At 37.8% G+C, this 20718-nt stretch overlaps 1 protein-coding gene across 1 annotated transcript in view; it reads left to right on the top strand.

Moving 5' to 3' along the window:
- Positions 1–18261, top strand: part of LOC142592886 (uncharacterized) — a 37924-nt gene extending 19663 nt beyond the window's left edge. The window contains 4 exon segments of the mRNA XM_075705064.1: positions 17777–17852; positions 17855–17887; positions 17890–17986; positions 17988–18261. Coding sequence (XP_075561179.1) covers positions 17777–17852; positions 17855–17887; positions 17890–17986; positions 17988–18261 — 480 coding nt within the window.
- The last annotated feature ends 2457 nt before the right edge of the window (positions 18262–20718 follow it).

The raw sequence follows: 20718 nt of genomic DNA, 5'->3' as shown, positions 1-20718 counted from the left end.
TACGTAGACAACAGTGTCAACTGGCAATCACAATAGCTAGCAGCTTTAGCTTCTACAGGTTTATAGACCTAGACAGACAAAATCTAGCTTTAATAACTCAAAATTTGTGCTGAATAATTACAACTGGAAGGTTATTTTTAAAATGACAGAATACATCCGGGCAGAGTGAAAGAGATTAATTTTCATTTAGTATCTGGCTAAATAACATGTTTGTCAAACTTCTAGATCGTGGATCTAACAGCTTGCAGTCATATTTAGGAAATACTAGGAAGTCCATGTATCATAGAATCATAGGGTGGTTTTGGTTGGAAGGGATCTTTAAAGGTCATCTAGTCCAACCCCCCTGCCATGGGCAGGGACAGCTTTCATTATATCAGGTTGCTCAAAGCCCCGTCCAACCTGACCTTGAACATTTCCAATGATGGGGCATCCACAACTTCTCCCAGACCTTCAAATATCCTAAATTATATATCTACCCTTAACATGAATAATTCCCAGCATGTTGTATTTCCGCAATATAACCTCATGCATATAACCAAGCTACCCTTGCTTTAATGTTATCTGGACAACATTAGACAGATAAGAGGGTTCTCTGTTTCTTCACTAAAGGACCTCCATTCTGCCTTTTGCATGGGCACAGGACAGTTGTACCCAAATGTGTCACATCTAGCTGACTCTCTCGAGATGCCTAAGATTTCAAGCTGCTCCTTCACTCCCATCTGGGACGTTATGCAAAAAGCTCGAATGTTTTAACAAACAAATACAAATTCCAGAATTTGTGAGGAAACACTCCCTATTTGTAGTTAAAGTTTTTGTACATTTTTAAAAGTGTTTTACCATTCTTCCAAATAATTTCAATTAATATTAATTTCAATTTAGTGCTTCATAAAGCTGTACTGTATGAAAACAAATGGCCCCAAAATGAAAAATGCTGGCCCCAAAACCTTATCATCTAAGTGTTCATCTGTGAATAATTTTGCAATACATGTATTTACATGCACAGGTGAAGAAGAAAGGCATAAAATCAACATATGTTTACTGGGAAGTTGATTGGAAATGACTAAATATTATAGTCAATATCTAAGTGCTATGTTGGTTTATTTTTAAACTTATCATGTACTGCATTTAGGTGATCAACTATTAAACTGGCAAATAAATGTCTATGGCAACTAGACATTACGAGCCTTTTGCAAGAAGTGTATTTTAAGGAGATACGTTTAAGAGGAAAGGGTGGAGGTGTGGAATGGGTTTGTTTAAAGCTGGTGGTCAAATTCACATATAACGTGACACTACTGACTTCAAATTTTCAATAGAGATAAATTTGGAGTAGGGATTTTAAAGTAGTTTCAAGTATTCCATCATCATACATAGAAAATTGTTTTATTGGAGCCTTTGCAGAAATATGAGATCTCAGTCATTTCCTCTTCCTTTTATTCCCTCATTCTTTCTTATCTTCATTTATAGTGATGTGTTTATAATAATAACTTAGTGACAAAGACACTGGTTAAGCAGCAGGAACCATCCGAAAGTGACTTCATCAGGCACATGAAGACTGTCTTTTGCACTTGTCCTTGACCTGGGTAGGGAGGTAACACCACAGCAGGAGGCTTCACTAGTGAACATCAAGCCATCCATGAAATTGCCAGCCTAAATTGTCTGTAATTACAAAATCTCCAAAGAACTGTATAACCATTCTTTTGTTTTACTATTATACTAAAACAAAAATCTAAACCGCAACTTAAAAAAAATATAATTCCTGGAATTTCCTCTTAAAATCTTTCAACTCTTAACTGACTGAAAATAGTAAGGTAATGAGTCTGACCACTTCCCTTCCTGACTTGACTTTAGAGGTGAGTAATACGCAGATTTATAAAGATTTTGACAGTCACACAAATTCAGCAGAAATTATTATTCCCCCCTTGGAAAAATATTCTATTCCAAGGGAGGATCTCTAACTTAAGCAGCATAATACAAGCTTTTCCTTTAAGACCAGAAGTTATCATCCTAATGTGTCATGATGGATGGTCTTAAAGGTCTTTTCCAACCTAAACGATCCTATGATTCTATGATTTCAACATCTCTGTGGAAGTCTTTGTGAAAACAATGCTGTATGCAACTGTACCAAGGACAATGTGAGAGTGGGATACAAAGTCTGATCACTTTTATAATAGTTATTAAAGTGTGTGCTATGCAGATATAAGTAATAACTCAAAAACACTCGTCCAGCAGCTAGGAACCACAGTGAATGTGGACTTGTATGAGTAAAAGAAATCCTCATTTCAGAATGCTGTGACCTCAATTTATTGAAGGTTAAAATGCGGTACTTGCAAATACAATTACAACAGAGGCACTGTCTGAACCAGGGACAACTTTATGCTGCCTATGCAGCAGGGTTGCAATATTTCACCTGTTCCAGGAGAGATCACTTCCAGAATCAAACACCTACCATTTTCTTCTGCTGTCTGCTGCTGTGAGCAAGACAGAAAACAGACTTCATAGGTGGCTGCAGTCCATGCTTCCATCTCTCCCATCCTTCTGCCTCTGGTGTTACCAAACCTCCTTTTTTCCTCACAGTAGGAATTCATTCTCTTCCCTTCCTTCCCAGCAGCCTAGGAAGTCAGGGCCAATACAAGACTGGAAGGAAAGGTCAGGAAGTGCTAGAAAAAGTAAAGATCCTGTATCTCAGCAGAATGAGACCAGGAGAGTGCTATACCTGTCTGTAGTCTCCCCAAAGCTTCCATGGCCCTCTGAAACCCACTTTCCCTCATGCTGCTTCATCCTCATTCTCTGAAATATGACCTGATCCCTTACCCTTCCCATCTGAAACTCTGATTTTCCAAGTCCAGAGCTTCAAAGTCTTCACTGATGCCTCCTAATCCATTTCTCTCCCTTCCTTTTTTCCCCCAAGTCCGTTTATCCAGTGCTGCAAAAACTGAGTTTGCATACACCACTGAAAGGCCTCAGATCAGCTCTAGCATATCATATGGAGCTGTCAGTTCTAATGGATCTGATTCCCTTTTATTTCTAGCTAAATATTTAAACCAATAGCTAAAAATCCACTGATATTTAGAAAATATTGTATGTAAATATTATACAGGGATAAAGGCAGTCACAACATATATCTGCACTACAATCCAACACGTAACTCTAGCTTGTGTTGGCAGACAAGAGTCAGATTAAAACAGCTTAAGCCAGGTATCAGTACAGCCCGATAACACAAAGTTCAACATCAGCTGCTAAGTCTAACTAAGCTTCCAGGTAAGCAGTGGCTAATCCTGTGTTACCAGTTCCCAAACTGGCAACATGAAAATAAGCTTCAGTACATTTAAATGAACAAACATGACATCTTCAGAAAGAACTAAAGGCACATATAGGCAGAAGGGAAAGTCACAAACACAATTCATATATTAAAATGGACTCTACAGCAGGAACAAAAGGAAACTTGTCACCCTTAATTAATTTAATTAATTTTTCTGTATTCTGATCAATGTAGATTAATTATTTAGATGGTAAGTACTGCTTCCCTTTTATGCCACACAAGTATTCCTCTACAGACCTTGTAAATATGGTTTTCATTTTGACATACACCTTAATAGGGATGTCAGTCATCTATGTACTTATTCTTACAGAATGTCATGCATATGATCAACCAGTAAGACAAGAAGTATCTAGAGAACTACAGTTTGGGCTTATGCATACATAACACTGCTAAGTACACTGACAGAAATTCAAGAGGGAAGAATTTCATAGATCAGTGAAAAAGCTCTCTTTAAGTCTTAATTTAAGAAAAGCAGCATTATAAGTCTTGACACTGACAAAAAAATCAAAACAAAATGATGCCAAACTGCTTTTACTGATGTCATAAATTCTAGGTCTAACTTGTCTCCTGAGAAATGCTCATGGCTTCCCATGGGATAAGCTCTGTCTTTCATTTAGATGGTGAAGCTAGAAAGTCATAGCCATAGTTTCTCACTCATATGAGCAGACTTGGCAGTTAGCATGCTTCAGCAAAGAGCTAAGCTATTTCATTATCACCAGTCTTGCACATGTGAACATTACAGACACGTCTGTATGAAGCTGGCCAACAGACCAACTTGTGAGGTCCCTACTATGACAGGAAACCTATAAATCTATGAACATACTAAATACCCATCCATTCCTGAGATTATCTTTTCAGACAGATAGACATACAGTCATTAAAATAACTACCATCACTTATGTGTTTAAAGTACAAGTACAGAAACAAAAACGTAAGAGCTCTTATGTTCATGAACTACTTCTCCACTTCGAAGTGACATTAATATTGTAGTCTGAGGATCCTTTATATTACACATTTTAAAAAATTATAACTAGGGAAAGAATCATACAAAAACTGTGTGTTATCTGGTGAGCTGGAAGCAGCCTTGGATGTGACTTTATGAACGGTTTTCCAGTCAACTTTCAAATTTTATTTTAGACTCTTCCCAGAAAACAAATAGAAACACATGGAATTTTTGTATGGATAAATTCTTTGCTGAAAATATTTGCTTATCTCTGATATACAGGCAGTTATAAACGCTTCACATTTTGTAACGAAACCTACTGAAGAATTAACATTCAAATTGGTACTTCAGAACGGGGGACTAAGTAGTCTGATGGAGAAATAACAGTGCAGAAACTACACTTCTACCAGTAACAATATGTGAAACAACTTCCTGATAAACTTTTTGTGTGACAATGATGGTGGGGGTTTTTTTTCCCTTTTATTAGTAAAATTAACTTAAAGCAAGCTTAATGATCTGATCTTACTGGCACGCACATGATTCTAAAACTACAGTTAGATTTGTACAGATGGGAGGGTTACGTGTACAGATCCAACTGCAGGAACGAGTTTTAAGTAAACCAGCAATACATGTGAAGACATCTGTTATTAAATTAGGGTCTTCATTTCTGTATCAAAGCAATTGCAAAACTAAGATGTATCCAGCTAAGAAACTACTTTTCTGTACTTTATTCACTCTAAGTAATTCAGCCAACAGGATTGCAGAAAATTAAAGGAAAATTGCCTTTTTAAAATCTAAAAAAATTCTTTGAAATCTGATAAACTACTATGGGACCAGTAGAGAAATTAGTAAAAAACGCATTCATAAAAGTCATGAGCAAGGAATGTATGGTAGGTCACATTGAACTAACTGATAAAACACCACAGGATCTTCTCTATCAGTTTAGAACAAGCAGGACCTCAATTTATAGGTCTTGCTTTAACTCTATGTGCACTGGTTTTACTGTGCATTTAGGTAGCTGATTTCATTATCTGCATCCTATATTTTTATTTACAAGCACCAGCACTGGGAGAGGTTGTCATACCCATGGATCATAGAAAAAGCACTGCAGCCTTCCTTTCAGTAAAGGGAGCTATGGATTTAGACAGTGATCAAATGACAGCTATATGGCAAATACTCAATGTTTTCCTGATTATCAGGAAACCTTCTACACCTGAAATTCTATTAAAACTTCCCTGACATATAAGTCAGTCAGTCATTTATTCATTTTAAGATAAAATATGCAAAGAAAAGTACAGAGGAAATTTTTTTAAAAAATCTAATGGACATTAAGCAGTGTATAGAGAAACACCTACATGCAAAATTTCTTTCTATTTCTTTGGTATGTCAAATTAAGATGCTTGGTGTCATCTGGTAAACATTCCTGTGTTAACACAAAACTGCCCTCCTCCAAATAATGCCATCTGAGTCAAACTATGTAGACAAAACCATGTCACGTTATGGTGATTGCACCAGCTTGACTGGTATGAATGATGGTTATAATGGACTTTTTTCTAAAGAAAGGCAAACATTTTAAAACTTGTGGCTTTTATCTTTTTAACATCTCACTGTTGCATAAGACCCAGCATTGGCATTATAGTCCTTACCCAAACTACAACTACTGTCTTAATAAAAATTTTGGACTTCATAAGACCTGAATTATCCCCTCTCTCTACACTTCATTAAACATAATGGACATTCCCTTACTTACTTATGTAAGGGAATATTTAAGACTAAGCACTGGTAAGCATGAAAGATATTTCCTTCTTCCTGCAATGAGATTTGGTTATGGCACAAAAATCAAAGTAAAAAGTTAAGCTTTTTAGCTACTATCAATAGTATCAATACTATCCTATTCCCCCACTCCACCAGGAAGATACTCTACCAGACACATACGTAGTTCAAATGAAGCTGAGAATGTGGCCCATCATACCACAATACACACACATATCTATCTCAATCATGAATTAGATTTTCTAAACCAACTGTGTCTTTAAAATACTAAACAGCTATTGCATTTTCTAAATTAAAATTAATGGGAATGTTTATTAAATATTCATAAGTTGTTAATATTTCATGAACATCTTACAGAAATTGAGACCATGTTATTCCTTATCACCAGCGGGCACGTAACATACCTCAAGAGCATGCATGACAGACAATATCTGACTTGTTCTCAGTTTTTTTGAAAAAGATGCCGTGCAAAATAAAAATTCTTTTCTAGTAGGTTTCCTGCCTTTCCTCCCCATAAGATAGTTCACATTAAATTATTCTTCGTAACTTCTCAAATACTTACTATAATTAAAATGAAGCCGAAGAACAGAAGAATTGATTTTAAATATCCTGCTCCCTTTAGACAGAATTAAAATTGACATTTATTGCGAAGAAGGGTTAGATTATTAAAGAATTTATATTCTTTTTACTACGAGACTCTGCTGGTGTTATAGAACCTGAAATAGAAGCTTATTCTCTTTCCCTGTGTGACTCATGAGCTTGTCAATCATGACAGGAGACACTAAAAATACAATACATGACTGCATGCAGCGTCCGTAAATCCCAGGAAAGAAGTAGCTTTAGACATTTATACAGCTAGTCTGGCGACCAAGTGCTGGCGAGTGTGTCAGCCAGCGGCTGGAAAGCGGACAGTTTGTGCTGCCGCTCTAGGGACAGGAAGCATTGAGAGTTTCTGCAGCGGTGGCTGGCCTGAGATAATACCATTGTATGAGGCGGCCGAGCGGCCTCTCCCAGCGCTGGGAGCCCGGGGCCTGGCGTCTGGCGGCCTGGCCCCCAGCCAGGCCGGGCCCTGGGCTCTGCGGGGAGGGCGGCTGGCGCTCCGGCAGCTCCGCGCACAGCCCGGGCCACGCCTCACCTTGCAAAGGAAATCTGGCCACAGCTCCAGACTTTATGACTTCTTCTTTACGAGTCCCCTCTTTTTTTTTTTTTTTTTCCACTTCGCTCTGGTAGTGGTATTCACGCTGGGCTCTCAGGGAACTATTTAAAGTCACAAGCAATACATGAGCTGATGACAGGATTATTGGGAAAAGGCGTACTTTGCTACCCCAAAATGCACATTACATTTCTCTCGCTTTTTAAACAGTGGCAAATGACTATCACCGCCACCCATCAAACAGAATAAAAGATTCATTTCAACAGGCAAGTTCTCCAATCTTTTTTAATTTCTATCCCCTTTAATTCTACCAGGTTTATTTAAGATACATGTTCTGTTTAAAAGAGACATTGTTCTTAACACACAAAGGAGTTCAAGGATGTGGCATCAGTGTGTTCCCACCCACCATTTGCTCTGATGGTGTTAGATTCTCTGAAAAAAAACATGCAAGTCCCAGTGCAAGTATTGTGCTGAGTATATTTTTAAATTACGTGTTTCAGGAATGGTAAATCAAAAATATTCAAGGTTGAATAAAAGCCTTCCCTTCACAAAATCTATGTGGAAAAAACCACCAACCAACAAATAAAATATAATATAGCACAACTAGCATCTGCTACCTTTGTTCCAGAGAAGCAACATTTTACAGTCCAGGCAGCTTCCCCAAAAGCATCTCCATATGCCTTCCAAACATACATTTACACATATACATAAAAGCTCATCATGCTGGATTTAAGTATGTCCTTAAGCATTCTGTTGAAAAGGTAGCAAATGGAACAACAATAGGTACAGCTAATTAGTGAGAATGCCGATATTTGCCTTTTCAAAAATATCAGGTATTTATTAAAATTGATGGAAACTAGTGTTAGTCTAGGAATAGATTTCTATATCAGCATTAAATAAATCTATTCCTGCTTTTACATTAGTTAACATTAAATAAAGTCTCAAACAGTATGCCGTACTTCACAACTTTATCATAAAATAACAAGTATTTCATCAGGCGAATTACCTTCCTGTACTTATTTTATAAGAATATTTTACAGAACCTATCAGTATTAAATAATACGAGTTTAATTGGTATAGCAGTAATATTTGATACAGCAGTAACTCTGGCTAGCAACATAACTGGAGTTCACTTTATTTTTGCAACATTCTTTTTATGTGTTTATCAAGTAAAATCACCACAGCAGCAAGCCTTCTGTTCCTAAACAGCATATGCAAAGGTGGTCTTATATTTAAGGCACTACATTTAACCTGGATCTACAGAAGGGCTGTGTAGAGTAAGACTTTGTTCATGACAGGTATAATCTATATATTGTGAAGTAGCAAAAGTCCCCAAATTAAAACTGTTATGGCTCAGTTTCATAACAGTTCACATTTTGAGACAGATCTCAAAAATAAACAATGACACTAACTTTAAATTTAATGTTTAAAAAAATATTTTTACTTGTCTTTTGAATTTGGAACCTCTAGGATTTGCATTTGCAAGCTGAAAGTGAGAATACTACTCCAGTAGCACATAATATTTTTGAAGTCACACTACATTCAGAAGAAAAGGCTTCAAAGCAAAACAAAATAACAACTTATTCAAAGCTTGGTTTGATTAAAACACTTTATACAGATATAGTCCAGAATAATATAATAGCAATGAAACTATCACACATTTCTCAGCCAAACCAATATGGGCATCAAAAAGTGACTCATTATAAAAGAAGTAAAATTTAAAATGAATTATTTTGTTGCATATATCAACATATTCACTTAAAGAGTGATGTATCAACATTTAAACAAAAGTGCTGAGTAATTCTGGACATCAACTTGACACATCTTAAGTCTCATTTTTGGAGGTGATTGCTCAATTAATACAAAAAAGCCATTGCTTATTTTTGAACAACTGAGAACAGAAAACTAACATACAGGTTTCTCTTGATTCCTCTAAAAATTGTAGTAGCGATGAAGTCCCAAAGGGTTAACCTCTTCCTTGTCACAGCCATTGTTTCTATGCAGTGACAATATAGAAAACCTGGTAGGAGCCTGGACATGACCCTGTAGTAACCCCGCTGTATGCACTTCTCTGATTGTCTCCTTTGGACTGATCCAACTGGTTGTCCAAAGATCCAGTAAATATTTGCATGCACAGAGTAAGTTAGTGGCACTTTCCGTGTAGAGCTGGTAACAAGACACAACATCTCAGCTCTGTGTCAACAGTGAAAAACAAACAGTGGCTGCTAGTGGAGAACATCAACTTTCATGCAACAGTCAGCACTCAGGTACTCATGACCGTGACCTACACACTTTATCATGCTTCGATCTGCATTGTGAAAGCAGAGACTCGGCGGTGGCTGCCCATAGCATAGCCTTGTGGGCTCTCTGGTCCTAAAGGTATCTTGTCGGTCGTCCTCTCCGTGTTTCTTCCAGATCCCTTTTACCACTTTACCACTGGACACGACAGAAACTACCTATATAACTATCAGACATATCTATGTAATTGTTGATCTCAAAAACATGTGCCAACTCTAAAATTCAGCCTGCAGTCCAAGGACAAACATGAGGGTTGCACACATACTACTCCTAGTGGTAGGAGTTGGAAGAATTAGGCAGCAAGGGGCACTATAAGCTTAGGCACTGAACAGATTAAAATGCAGTCAAATTTAATGAAACACCTGAATACAGCATTTTACCACGTGCACCTATTTTTCTATCCAGGAAGAATCCTATTTAAACAATAGCGGCAATGTTTTCTCTAACTGAGCTCAAGCTCCTGGTCTGCCTTACAGTTCTACCATCCATTCCAAACAAGTGCAGCATAACTTGTGTTTCAGTAAATTATACGTGACTCAAATAGTAAGAAATACTTCGCTGAAGGGAAGTAGCTCTGTACTGTAAAATATGGGCTTTGTAGAGTCAAGAACCTATCTAACTAATCTGAGATCAAAAAGAATCAAACCCAGGTCCTGCAAATTCCTTAACTAAGACTTAATGCATTAACATTATTAATTGCCTGGTTTTCTGCAGCCTCCTGCAGAAAGCACTTTGGGCTGGTTTCATATTGATCTACTCATATACTACTTTTCACCAAGGATCCACATTGCTAAATATCTTAATATCAACATTTTAAAACTGTTAGTCTTAATTTGAAATAAAAGTTAAAGGAAACTGAACAATCAGAGGGAGGCCAGAAAATATTATCCTTTTCCTTGCCCACTCTATTTCATTTATGTAAAATGAAGATTTTCATAGCTTGACAAAAAAGACAACCTAGCCCAGGCTAAGTGCGAACACAACCCAGGTTTGTGAAACTTCAGTGAAACCCTTGTACTTTTTGGCAAATTTTGGTTCTCTACTGGAGCAACTCCAAAAAGCCATTTTATTACAATGCATTACACAGCCCTGATGACAATGCAGACTATATTTGTATAGAATTCAAAAGAATGTGAGAGCCAGATTCTGTTCTATCATCTTCTGCAGAAATTATGAAGAGCAGCTTGACAAAACATGCAGAAAGAAAGCAAAAAATCCTTAGCAAAATAGGTAGAAAGATGAGGGCTGGAATGGTGAAAGAAGGAAGGTTCTTTAATAAAAAGAAGCCATAGTCAAGTAAGGGAACAGGTGTAAAAATAAATGTTTGTCATGAGCTCAAGAAGGATTAGAACAATAAGCAGCTGGAATTCTTTCATCTCTGCCCTTTCACCCACACGAATCTCAGTTAGAGCATTACAGGGTTCAGGTGTGACAGCTTGAGGGATAATTTTAGACCAAAGTGGTTGGCAAGGAATTTTGTGATCAATGTCTTGCAGTGGTTGGTGGCTTCAAGACTGTCAGGAAGTAACACGCTACAGAGCAGAAATCAATATTCAGATCTGCAAGTAACAAAGATTACATTTCTTCATCAAGAACAAAAAACCCTGTACAGCACATGACAGAATGGGATCAGAGCAAAGCCAGGGAGCCAAAGCTTCAATATGTTTTGTGATTACAAACAAGAGGCAGTTTATCAAATGAATTTTTTTAATATTTCTCAATTTGTTTGTAGCTGGACATCAGTGTCACAACTATATCTTCTTTTGCATGTTCCCAAGGTTTCCCTGGGTTGCGTCCTCTTGCCAGCACTTTTTTCCATCCTCCCAGTCTTTCTGCTGCTTCCTCACCTATCCCCACCCACTTCAGTAGTGATCTCTGCCCCATATTTTTCTCTAGTACTACTGCCTTTTCCACATCTGCCCGCTAGTAGGTTCAGCACCACCAGCAGAAAGCCCAAGCTATTAAGCCCTCTTGTGGACTGTTATGATGGGAGCAAGGAGAGCAGGATGAACCAAAAAATGATTGACCTTCCATGTGTGAACACAGTGTGGAACCTTGACAGCATTGGATTTATTTCCAGGCTCTGGAAAGTGGTATGTTACAGCAACTGTAGACTTTTCTAATTACTCTGTAGACTTTTCGCTTACACAGCATACAGTTCCTACAAATTCCCTTTCTACTCCTAAATAATTTCAAGCATTTCTTATTCTCTTCCTCTTTTCATAACTCTCCTTTGTCCCTCCCCCAACATTAGGATTGCCCTCATCCTATGCCATCTCTTTTTTTACAACTCTGCATCTTAAGTTGCCTTCCTTTCTCCAGGATGCCAGAAGGAGGAGAAGAAAAACATAAGAACTGCCTCTGTCCAACTTAAGTAGCTCAAGACTAGTTGCAGAAAAAGGCCTTCCTTAACCCTGCTACTGTATTTTGTGGCACACTCAGTAGTGGCAGACACTCTGGCTACATGTTAGCTTAAAATTTAGTGAAAACTAAAATTTCTTATTTTTTTCTCCTGAAAAATATAAGAGGTATAGAGCCATAGTAATTCTCTGCCTCCCTCCAAACAGCTGAAATTTCAAGTCCCTGTGCCAAATAATGTAGCTGCTGGTTTATTGCAATTTAGTATTAATTAAACATCAAAACACTACAACATGACTAAAGAATGTGTTTTTCCAAATCTCATCTTCAGAAGACTCATTATATTCTGATTAAATTAGATCCCCCCCCTCACCAATGAGCCAGAAACTCAGAGGAAAATTTCCATCCAAACTATTTAACTATGGTAACATAAAGAAGATCTTCAAATGGGAGGTATGGGAACCTGGGCTGGGGCCTGAGAAAGTGCAAAGTGTGATCAGTTCCAGCGTGGTCACTGTGATGTGATCCAAGAAGGAAATTCCAGAAGAAAGTTCCAGCAGGAAAATAAAATTACAGGGTTCTTTGCCCATTCAAAGATGTGACCTGCAGGGTAATTTCTTCTCTTAATACTGCACCCCATATTGAAAATGCAGCTGGTTTTGAAAATCTTTGTTCAAAACTCAACATCTTATTCCTCAGAAATAAAAACAAAGTATTAGCAATCTTACAGCTGCCCAAGATCAAGGATACTTAAGAAGAGGCATAGCCTTGAGGTGACTGAATAGCAGCAAAAGCCATCCTGCAGTCTCAGACCATGACACTGCCTTTCCCCTGGTTTTTGACCTCACATAAGAGAGGAGATGAGGGGAAGAAACTGAAAAAGAGCTGGTTTGTAGTATGATGGCAGAGGGGAAAAACATACAGTTCTGCATTGCACTTGGTCATCTTTGGGTCCCTGGGACAGATACCTGGAACTGAGCAGTCCCAGAGAAGATGCTGCTGCTCTAGGAACAGGTGAATTCTGAATGCCAGAGCATGGAGTGGGGCTTGCAGGGTAACTATGCTTCCCAGGAAGTCTGTACCTGGAAAAAGGAACCCACAGTACAATGAAAGATGCAATTGTGCCGATTCACTAATACAGAGGACAAGCTAAATTTGTAAAAGTATATATATATAAAAATTCATCCCTATCACATTTGGGAAGGATGATATTTTTTAGTGGAAAAGTGTCCTATTTAATAAAAATCAAAAGAATAGCACAAACCCATAACAAGGTAATGAAACAAGGGAAATAAACTTTCTTTTTAAACGAAGCAGAATGGCAAGAATGTAAATTTGAATGATGGTTTAGGTGAGGAAAAAAAATATTTGCATGTCTAAAGGCAAAAATAATGACTTAGAGGATGCGTATTTTCTGCTTTTCAACAGTATTCCTATGATTCAAGACAACCCTGTATACATAACATATCCTTGCTTAGTGTAAACTGAGATAAACAATATCAAATTTGTAACAGATGATAATTTCATTCTATGTGCACTGTATATTTTTATATCCTTTGTGTATCTAGCTATAGGAGCCATACTACATGCACTTGCTTTCTACTGAATAGTAATTGGCTTTCAAATACCTTATCTGTACAATGAAATCAGGCGAGGGGGAGGCTGACTCACATTCTTGCTGATAGACTTTGCAGCACTACAATGTAAGGAAATAAAGTAATGCAGGATTAACTGAAATCTTTTTCGAGGCACTACTCCAAATCTCCTATTGCTCTAAACAGCACCTATAATGTCGCAGTGCCAATTTACTCTTCTTGCACACTAAAGGTCCAAGAGTCCAGGAGTAACTATTTCTTTTTTCACAACGTTCACATGTAGAATTATATGCATTAGTTAACTTGCCAGACATAAACTGCACACCATCCTTTAAGCCTGTTTTCAGTTGCACTGGGGGTAACTCCTTAGGCAACAAAAAACTAATAGATTGCAGATGCGTATGAATTAACACTCATTTCACACAGTATATGAACAGGTCACACATTACGGCAGTTCATGCCTACAAATGCTATTTTCAGATGCAAATGCCCCATGGACACCATACACAGCACATTTAATGTTTTGGCTATGGATAATGTTTTGGGTTTTTTTAGGAAAAAAAGTAATAGCAATCAGTTTTTCATCTTAAGAGGATTTTTACAGCTCAAAGGATAGGCTTGTGCAGAACGGACCTTATTGGTGACATACCCATCTTATAAAATCTTTGAAATTCAGCTAATAATAAGTATTTGATTAGGAGTAACAGCTGTATATTTGAATAAATATGTCCATCTCAGGACTCCCAGAAAATTTTAAAATGCATGCAAATCCAATTTTCTCTCCTCCTTACATCTTCATAGTTTCCAGATCCACTACATCGTAGCACTAAACCTCCGGACTAAAGATAACCTGTTACTTAATAACAATTAGTACTATTAATTTAATTTCATTTTCTTAAACTGCAGAGGTGGTGAAGACAGGCGACCAAGAAGTCTGCTTTAGGAAAGTCTTGTTAAGATTTGATAATACCAAGCTTATAAAACAACAGTTACTAAATTGGCACTTGCGTATACTACTACTTCCTCTGATGCAACCCTCTGTACTACTGCACTAAGGAAGGTGCAAGGCTGGTGTATTTCAGCTGACCCATTGATATATACATACTCAGAGAGGTGAAGCTGGAAGAGAATGGCTACTGCAATGACTACATTAAACCAATTTTTTTTTCTCTTCATCAAGTTAAAATAGAAATGAAAAGTCTTTTCAGAAAGACCCAAGTATAACCTCCATAGTTTTGCCCAAATTCTCCTCTAGAGCACAGTCCTCCAAGCTAAGAGCATAGAACAGAGAACAACAAGCTCAACCACTGCCAGCTTCACTTTGTCGTATGTTAGGAAGGTAAGAACAGTATCTCCTTCTGTGCTGCTGATCAGGGAGCTTTAGGGACAGCTTCCATTCAGAAAAAGAGTACAGGGACAGGCAATTTCAACTGAGGCTTCAAAATCCTGGAAGCCAGGACTCTGGGATTTAAATCAACTTTTACTGTCATAACAAAGAGTGCTCTTTGGGTGATTTCCCCTTTGGATTTTCATTTATGGCTTATATATCTTTATGGCATATCTGTAAACTATTAAAAAGCATTTCTGAAACACAAATATTTTACTGGTGGAATATACTAGATTGTACCAAAGTCCAGAAGTCTTCCCAGGAAAGAGACTCTTGCTTGCAACTGATCCCATACACTAAAACTCAGCTGTAAGCTTAGGGACTTTTTGTGCCTCTCCAATATTTACATTGAAATAACAAGATGTGCTACACTATGGAAGTTTTAATGACAGAAGAAATGACTGAATTCGTCCAACTTAATTAGCAAGAAAGACTTGTTTTGTACTGGAGGTAAAAGTATGGAAATTGAACAAAGATTCTGTGATTTTCAGGTTTCCTAAAATTTGGTATCCTATTCATACTCTTTTATCACTATTTTCATGTCTCTTATCCTATAACTGAGCATTAGCACAACCAGCTCCATGACATAGCTGTGGTGGGTAATCATCCTTTATTTTTTCCTATATTTAAGATTTACAAATTATAAATATTATAAATATTTTATTCTTAGAAGTATTTTTCTTATAGCAATGTTATTTTAAAATCTTCTCACCAAAAATGTTTTATTGACTTCATTGACCTGCTGGAGTTTATTTCAAACTTTCATGTACCTGCCTACATTCTTTTCAGGACATGCTTATTACAGTTTTGTCTCTGAGGTCTGGTGACATTTGGAAATATTTTACTACCCAATAGCATCTCTAGTACACAGGCAATCTTCTACTGGAACATTTATGAAATTTTATTTTTTTATTTTTGTATTTGTTATCTCCAGTTATTTTCTAGTTAAGAGGCACAAAACTCTTAATTTCAGCCTACAGAACACACACTCCCCTCCCAGTTTACGCTAAAAAAGGTCATAGGTTTATTAAGAAAAGCAGCTCATTTTGAAGAAGTAGGCACGCGGTCCTATATGCTGTTTTCATAATCAGAAGAGGTATTCTTTAGAAGAGGTGCTGCTCTGTCTAGGCAAGGATACTTATAGTAGCATTACCCCTACTTGTTTGTACAATCCTCCAACAGTGGCAACCTGTGCTAATTTTTGTGCAGGTATATACAAAAATCTTGGCACATGTTTAATATAAGCAGGCCTGGTCTTGTATTCCCAGCACAGGCAAGTCTCCAACAAATCAGTGAACTGGCAATTTGCCTGGCTAAAAAAAAGAGAGTGATTTCATTACATTCTTACTTTAATACATACAGAAAGAAGAACTGAAAATCATCACTCAAAGTTTAGTTCTTATATTCTCAGCTTTTTCATCCAGCTGAATAGATAGTTTGATGTGTCATACAGTTACAGCTGCTGTCTCAATAATTTGAAAAAAAAAATGGGACCACAGGTCCAAAGTCACAAGGCTACAAGAACCTATTTTTGATTTTACAAACAGAACTGTGAGAGAGACACTGAAAGCACCATTCCCTGGCCTTTATAAACTGCCATCAAACATAACTGCAGGAAGAAGACAACAGATTAGCAGCCACCACCCCCAAAAAAAATCTTCAGCCTGCTCATACCAAAGTGAGCATGCTGACATTTTCGTGTGGTTGACTAACTTTTCTTTATGGCTACCATAAATTCAACTTGTTATAATTATTGTCAATAAAATTAATGAAATTACAGGCTGCTCAACAAAAGGAATATCAATCTGTAGCATTTTATTAGGTCAGTAAGACCTTCATTTATCACTGGTACATTTTGTGCAAGGCAGGGATTTGGCTCATGATTTGTAACTGTTGTAATTTCTTAAAGTTACATTCCAGGATCTTAGAAACATCTTATATATTGATTCTGCTTGCTTGATCAAGAAAAAGCTTCTCAAATTAAGCAGAACTTCTAAAAGACCTTCTAAAGACTTAGAATACCTTCGGTCCTGAGCCAAATGCAAAAAGAATAGCAGTTTAAAAAACAAAATGCAGCAAATTTTCAGTAACTGCCAATTTGGAAAAGCATCTTAACTACAACCCTTCCTAAAAGGAGTTGCAAGTTTTTCAACTTTGGAACAGCAGGCATGAAGAAATCCATACCACACCAGCTTCCTGTTTACTATAAAACTATAAGGAGAATGTAGCACTTTTTTTCATTTGTGATACAGTATTTTCTTTTTTATAATTACCCTGAAGTCACACAAAGCCCTTTCCAATATTAAAAAAACCATGAGCAACACACATGCAAAAAAACAGAGCAACACAAACATGTTTTATCTTCCTGTGTTACATGAAGAAAAAAGTTCTTGGTGATTCCATGATCAACTAATAATTGAATTGCTTTACAGATACTTTGATGCTGACTGGCTGGTACTCTGGTGTCAGAACCTAATTCTTGAGTCCCAAACACTGACAATGGGAAACATACTGGAATTTCACTTTTGAAACTGTGGGTGATTTTACTTTCAAAAATATCTGGGTTATTTCGTAACCTACCTTCCATTTTCAGCCATGTCCTAGGCATTGACAAGGGGGTCAAGTGCACCCTCAGTAAGTTTGCAGATGGCACCAAACTGGGCAGCAGTGTCGATCTGCTTGAGGGTAGGATGGCCCTGCAGAGGGACTTGGACAGGCTGGACTGATGGGCCGAGGCCAACTGTATGAGGTTCAACAAGGCCAAGTGCCGGGTCCTGCACTTCGGGCACAACAACCCCATGCAATGCTACAGGCTTGGGGAAGAGTGGCTGGAAAGCTGCCTGGCCGAAAAGGACCTGGGGGTGTTGGTTGACAGCCGTCTGAACATGAGCCAGCAGTGTGCTCAGGTGGCCAAGAAGGCCAAGAGCATCCTGGCTTGGATCAGTAATAGTGTGGCCAGCAGGAGCAGGGAGGTGATTGTCCCCCTGTACTCGGTGCTGGTGAGGCCGCACCTGGAATACTGTGTCCAGTTTTGGGCCCCTCAATACAAGAAAGACATTGAGGTGCTGGAGCGTGTTCAGAGAAGGGCAACAAGGCTGGTGAAGGGTCTGGAGCACAGGCCTTATGAGGAGTGGCTGAGGGAACTGGGATTGTTTAGCTTAGAGGAGGCTGAGGGGAGACCTTATCACTCTCTACAACTACCTGAAAGGAGGTTGTAGTGAGGTGGGTGTTGGTCTCTTCTCCCAAGTAACAAGTGATAGGACGAGAGGAAATGGGCTCAATGGCCAGGGGAGGTTTAGATGGGGTATTAGGAAAAATGTCTTCACCAAAAGGGTTGTCAAGCGTTGGAACAGGCTGTCCGGGGAAGTGGTTGAGTCCCCATCCCTGGAGGTGTTTAAAAGACATGTATATGTGGTGCTTAGGGACATGGTTTAGTGGTGGACTTGGTAGTGGTAGGTTTACAGTTGGACTCAATGATCTTAAAGGTCTTTTCCAACATAAATGATTCTTTCTATTCTATGAAATTCAAACTTCACTGAAAGTCAATGGGACTTAGAGTTTACATTACATGAAAACACAAGCATTACTCTAAAAAAAACCCCAACGAAAAACAGTTAAACAAATACCTCCACAGGCTGTACTGTTTAGTCAGACTTAACAAAAATAATTTATTTACTTTTCAGACTCTTCTGACCTTGCTTTAGTAAAAAGCCAACTTTGGCAGGTTATGTCTAATGATCACAAGTTTCTGTCAGCAGTCTTGGATCTCAATGAAACAATCAGCTGCAGTTCACTGGAATGATAAAGACCTAATCCTATTCTTTTTTTAATGCTGCAGCTTTCAGCTATCAGTAGAGCAGCATCACATTTTTGGGTTTTGACAGGAAAAGAAACTGGTTTTTTGTTTGGTTTTTTTTCATCACTGTAGCTTACTCCCATTTCAAGCAGGCTAAACTGAATAGCACAGACTGCCTACCCTAAAGTTCTGTACTGATGTAGATATAATGACAGAAGTAAATGGGATAGTACTTGGCGAAGATATACTCCTCTGGGGACTTTCTTGCTTCAAAATGAGTATCTCAGAATCAATGATTGCTGAAACTAGTTCCTTGTCATATAACTCCACTGTAAATAGATATTTTTCTCAGTTGTACATGGAGTTATACAAGACCAGTGGAATCCCTCTTATTTAACTAAGCAACAGAAAAATAGGGATTTAAACCAATAAAAACTGTTACGGGACAAAATGTTTAATAGCATTTCTCACAACAATGTAACAAACTGAGGTGTAGTATTATGTGCCATGGAGAATCTATGCTAAAAATCTAGATATGTAAGTTATTAAGTCCTTTAGGCACTGAAAAAAAAAGTCAGACTGATTTATTCCTCTTCTTTGGATGGGTTTAAAGAGAAGAGATTGGGCTAGAACTCTCTCACCCATTTGGAAGGTATATTACATGACAAATACAACAGTTCCACTACATATACTGGTTGCTGCAGATTGGCAATGTAAGTCTATTCTTTATGGCTAGAAAATACAAGCCTTACCATTTACTCCTTTTTGTGACATTAACACACCACAGGAAAATAAGTATTTCTGCTTTCTGTTGCACATATCATTTAGCTAAGGATGAGCCTGTTCTTTTCCAGACCCACACCTTTAGGATTAGAAGACAAGTGTCTTTTCTGGCTTAGCAACACTGGACACTGTCTTCAAGTAGTACTTCACCTATTAACACTCCCTTTTCAGACCGTTCACAAACATAATGAACGTTAAGAAAGCAAAGTAGATAAGGTAGGGACTTAACAAATTCACACTGAATTTTGTGGGGGTTGACATTGTAATCACCTCTTTTAGTAATCAACTGGAACAAGGTGCTCATTTCTATAGTGTGTACATGGTTTCCCAGGTTAACTTAAAGAAGTCAGGCAATTAAAAATATTGAAGAATCTCCTAACCTAGCCGTATGCAAAATTACCTGCTGTAGGACTGGATATATGGCCCTACACAGTGTAAATGAGGAAACTTTACAATACACCAAAGTTCTTTGAATGCAATTAGACCTGTTCCCATTTAGAAAAACTCCCATAATGACAAATTTCCTTTTTTTGTGTGGCTTTTTTTTCCTGTTAAGCATTCTTGGGCGAAATCTCAATAAACAACAACTGGTACTGATATCCTGGGAATTAACTTCAAGCAAAATTATGAGTACTTTAAGAGAGAGCAAATCTGCTCTGCAAAGAAAATCCCTCCTACCTCTACAAAACTGATTAAGGACCACCAGTGTCCTGCCGAATCACAACAGCCATGACTGGAGTTGTCACAGTAATCTGTGTTTCGTAAAAGAAATACAGGAAAACTGATTTAGAAATACAGGGACAACACTTACTTTTTCAAGCCGTAAAAACAGAATGATTAATATATTAGAGTAAAATATCTGATTTTGTACCATGAAAATCACGTATCTGAACAAATAATCTCAGAGGTTCCTCACATGAGGAGCTAACAAAGGTGCCCACAAGAGGACCCATGAAAAGCAAGCCATCACTTGTCTCAAACTACTTGCCTCTCAACTACAGAAAAGCAAACCCTCCTTCACTTCTGGTTTTGGAATGCTACCAGCACTGTCTTTCCGAGGAAATGTTAGAATTAGTCTTCTTTTGGTTTTCAGTGTGTTCCTCAATACCTATTCCAGGTGAAACATATTTTAAGGCATTAAGAAAAAGACTTTTCTTAGGTGTTGACTTCACAGCTTGAGAGAGTTTAACAAGCAAGATCACGTTAAAGAGTGCTAGGTTATGTCCTCAGATAATTATTTAATTTAGAACAATGAGGCTGTGTTTGGAAATTATACCTGTCACTTTAAAATATACCTCCTCCTGATTTAACAC

The sequence above is a fragment of the Pelecanus crispus genome, chromosome 2, assembly GCF_030463565.1.
Source record: "Pelecanus crispus isolate bPelCri1 chromosome 2, bPelCri1.pri, whole genome shotgun sequence".
In the NCBI taxonomy this organism is placed as follows: Eukaryota; Metazoa; Chordata; class Aves; order Pelecaniformes; family Pelecanidae; genus Pelecanus; species Pelecanus crispus.
Note: the sequence above shows the minus strand (reverse complement) of the source record. Positions and strands in the feature narration are given on the sequence as shown.